This window comes from Necator americanus, chromosome III (genome assembly GCF_031761385.1).
Source record: "Necator americanus strain Aroian chromosome III, whole genome shotgun sequence".
NCBI classification, from domain to species: domain Eukaryota; kingdom Metazoa; phylum Nematoda; class Chromadorea; order Rhabditida; family Ancylostomatidae; genus Necator; species Necator americanus.
Genome location: NC_087373.1, coordinates 40,481,541 through 40,484,263, shown reverse-complemented (window position 1 = coordinate 40,484,263; position 2,723 = coordinate 40,481,541). Strand labels below are relative to the sequence as shown.

The following is a 2,723-nucleotide window of genomic DNA, read 5'->3' as shown; positions in this document are numbered from 1 at the left end:
GCGGGCGACCAAAGAGATGCTGTAAAAGAAAAGTTCCTCCTAAAACGCTGTGTACTCCTCGAAATTTAAAATTCCTAAAACAGACTTCCATCGCAAAATCAAACTGAATTCTTATGTTTACAACCAATAATGAGAAGAAAATAAGGCAAATGTGGACTTAATGAAATATGCACACAGTAGATTTTCTTGGTTGTGCCATTCTCTCAATTTCTAAGCACAGACATTTGGGACCTCTCATTTGATATTCTCCGATAGAGCTGTATACGACTCACAGGTAATAGATTGCATTACTCACTCATTAGTCCAAACATTAGAAATTAAAAATTGTGATTGGACATTAGTTAAATCAATTCAAACAATGACTCACTTTAATTGTGCGAATTAAGGTTTAAAGTGATTAAACCTGCTCCACTGGAAAAGATGTCGAAAGAGCACGAGAACAGAATTGAGACAAGACATTACAAAAAAAAAACATACGTAAAGTCTTTATTTTATATATAATACATAAACATAAATATAAACATAAAATAAAAATACAAAATATAAATAAAAAATACATGAAAAATATATATAATATTATATATGAACACAATAAAAGGTACCCGAAGAATATTATATATAAACAAAATAAATAAAAAGTCACTTAATGAATAGCAATTGAGCGCATGTTCCACGAACGGAAGAAATTCTTGGAGGCAAAGTCATGGAGTAGGCCTCTGCACAATGTAGTATTCCCTCTTTGAACGGAAACTGTTAGGTATGCAACGTTGTTGCATGGAACTCCCTAGAAAACGGTCAGGCCTCGTCCTGCTTCCAACACAAAGGACGAGCGCATAACGAATCCGCACGCGACGTGCCGAAAACCGCGCCATGCCCGCGGGCTGGCGTGGAGACGCGCGCGAGTACCGCCCGTCCGAAGAAGTCGGCGAAGAGGAAAGTTCAGTCCTCCCGTCGAGAGCCGGAAAGAGTGGGGAGGTACCCAAAGAAATGGCTGACACAGAGTAGCACGACGACCGCGTTGTGACCGATACACGAAGTTAATCCAGCAATGGCAACTGCCACAGATCGGTAGTCGGAGGTGTTTTTACAATGTTTCGGATCTCTCCATTGGTGGTAAAAAAAAAAACAAAATCTTGCTCACAACTACTTTCTCGAACAAGAACATTGGTGAGAATTGCTTACTACAGCTGTGTGCTTTCGCCAGTATTAATCCACAACAGATTGAAGGTCGCAGGCAACATATCCGGACCAAACTACGCCATCGTTCACTCGGATTTCAGCGACAAGTGGTGCTAGAGGGAATTTCTTTCGATCCCAATCTTAACGGAATGTGCACAGTCGCTTATGCAACCGCATAAAACTTCAAGCGGTTTTGACCCGACTATGTGAAACAAATTGTTCTCTGTTGTTCAACATGGGAACACCGTAACTCATAAGGAGAAACCATGGATGAAAGTGCATTTGTGCGCATGTATTTTGATTTTCCTGGAGGTTCGTGTTAAGTATAGAGTAAATAAACGAACACTCTGAATTTTTGTCTAGCATGTCGCTGCTAAGGCTGTGTCTGCGTTTGCAGACACACCACATGACGAAGACGTCAATCATTTTTCAAGATAGGATAATAAAATGCAGAGATACGTTTCGTGTTACATTTTGAAGCGCTGTCTGGAACGCACAAAAAAGACACGTAGAAAGAAAAATGTGTAAAGTTGCGACCCACCGGATGGAACGGACCAAGAAACACTAAAACCTTATCCGTTCACGCTATCCGCCAGTCTATGACTGCTACTTATTGGGCTCAACTGCTGTTGCGTTGCGTCATGTAGCCCACTTTCACCTTGTTTTCCCCTATTCAAACTTCATATGACAGTTGGCTTCCATTTTTTGGCTGCACCCTTGACATAAGTGGTCATAATCTCATCTATTCAGGTTATAAGCTTACAGTTTCCCTCGATTAGTAAAACAGGAACCTTCTTTTGTATGAACTCATGTTGTTTTAGAGGGTAAGGAAAGCTCTGCGACGCAGTGAAGTGGGCATAGCAAAGAAACTCGCAGTTTAACCAGACGCATGGAGGCAGGAACACCTGCAGGCCCGCGAGATCTGCAAGGGTATGGTGAGCCTCCCCAACCGCTGGGCTCCACTGCGCGGATCAAACACGTGGGCCGCACGACAAGCCAAAAGAACGTAATCGCGGACATCGATCAGTCACCCACATATCGACCGGTACGGAGCGCACCAAGCCGAACCTTGTGGTTCTACGCATCCTATGGTTGTGGTTCTACGCATCTTGTATTTCTGTGCTCGCACTGGAGAACCAATGCCAGCACAGAACCAGAAGATGAGTCCGAGAGTGGGAAAGATAGTGACATTGGTTGTCAAGTACACCTATTCCCAGTAGTCCGCAAGAATCGATTAGAAGGGGGTAGTGGACCGAGACCATAAAGTTAAGGCGAGGGGCACAAGTAGCACGTGGGGTATGGAGAGCCAGATTTAAAGAATAGATGAGGCAATTCCCGTTAACCAAGGAAAGACAAAATGGAAGGCTACGTCAATGGAAATTGGAAAAAAGAAAAGTATTTAGAGAGATTTCCCTTACAACCACGCTACTGAGAAAAATCGAACATTTCACTGTGCGGCCAGCAGGTGCGCTAGTTTCTGGATTTGCTTGACTCCTACGTCGTCGCTCCTGACATACCAAGTTGCTATCCATAAAATTAATGAG

At 42.9% G+C, this 2,723-nt stretch overlaps 1 protein-coding gene across 1 annotated transcript; it reads left to right on the top strand.

Moving 5' to 3' along the window:
- Positions 1-2,068: 2,068 nt before the first annotated feature.
- RB195_012456 (uncharacterized protein) lies at positions 2,069-2,443 on the top strand (the record flags this gene model as incomplete). The annotated part of the gene is made up of 1 exon (XM_064194308.1): positions 2,069-2,443. The coding sequence occupies one exon, from the start codon at positions 2,069-2,071 to the stop codon at positions 2,441-2,443; it is 375 nt and encodes a 124-aa protein (XP_064051891.1).
- Between the last annotated feature and the right edge of the window lie 280 nt (positions 2,444-2,723).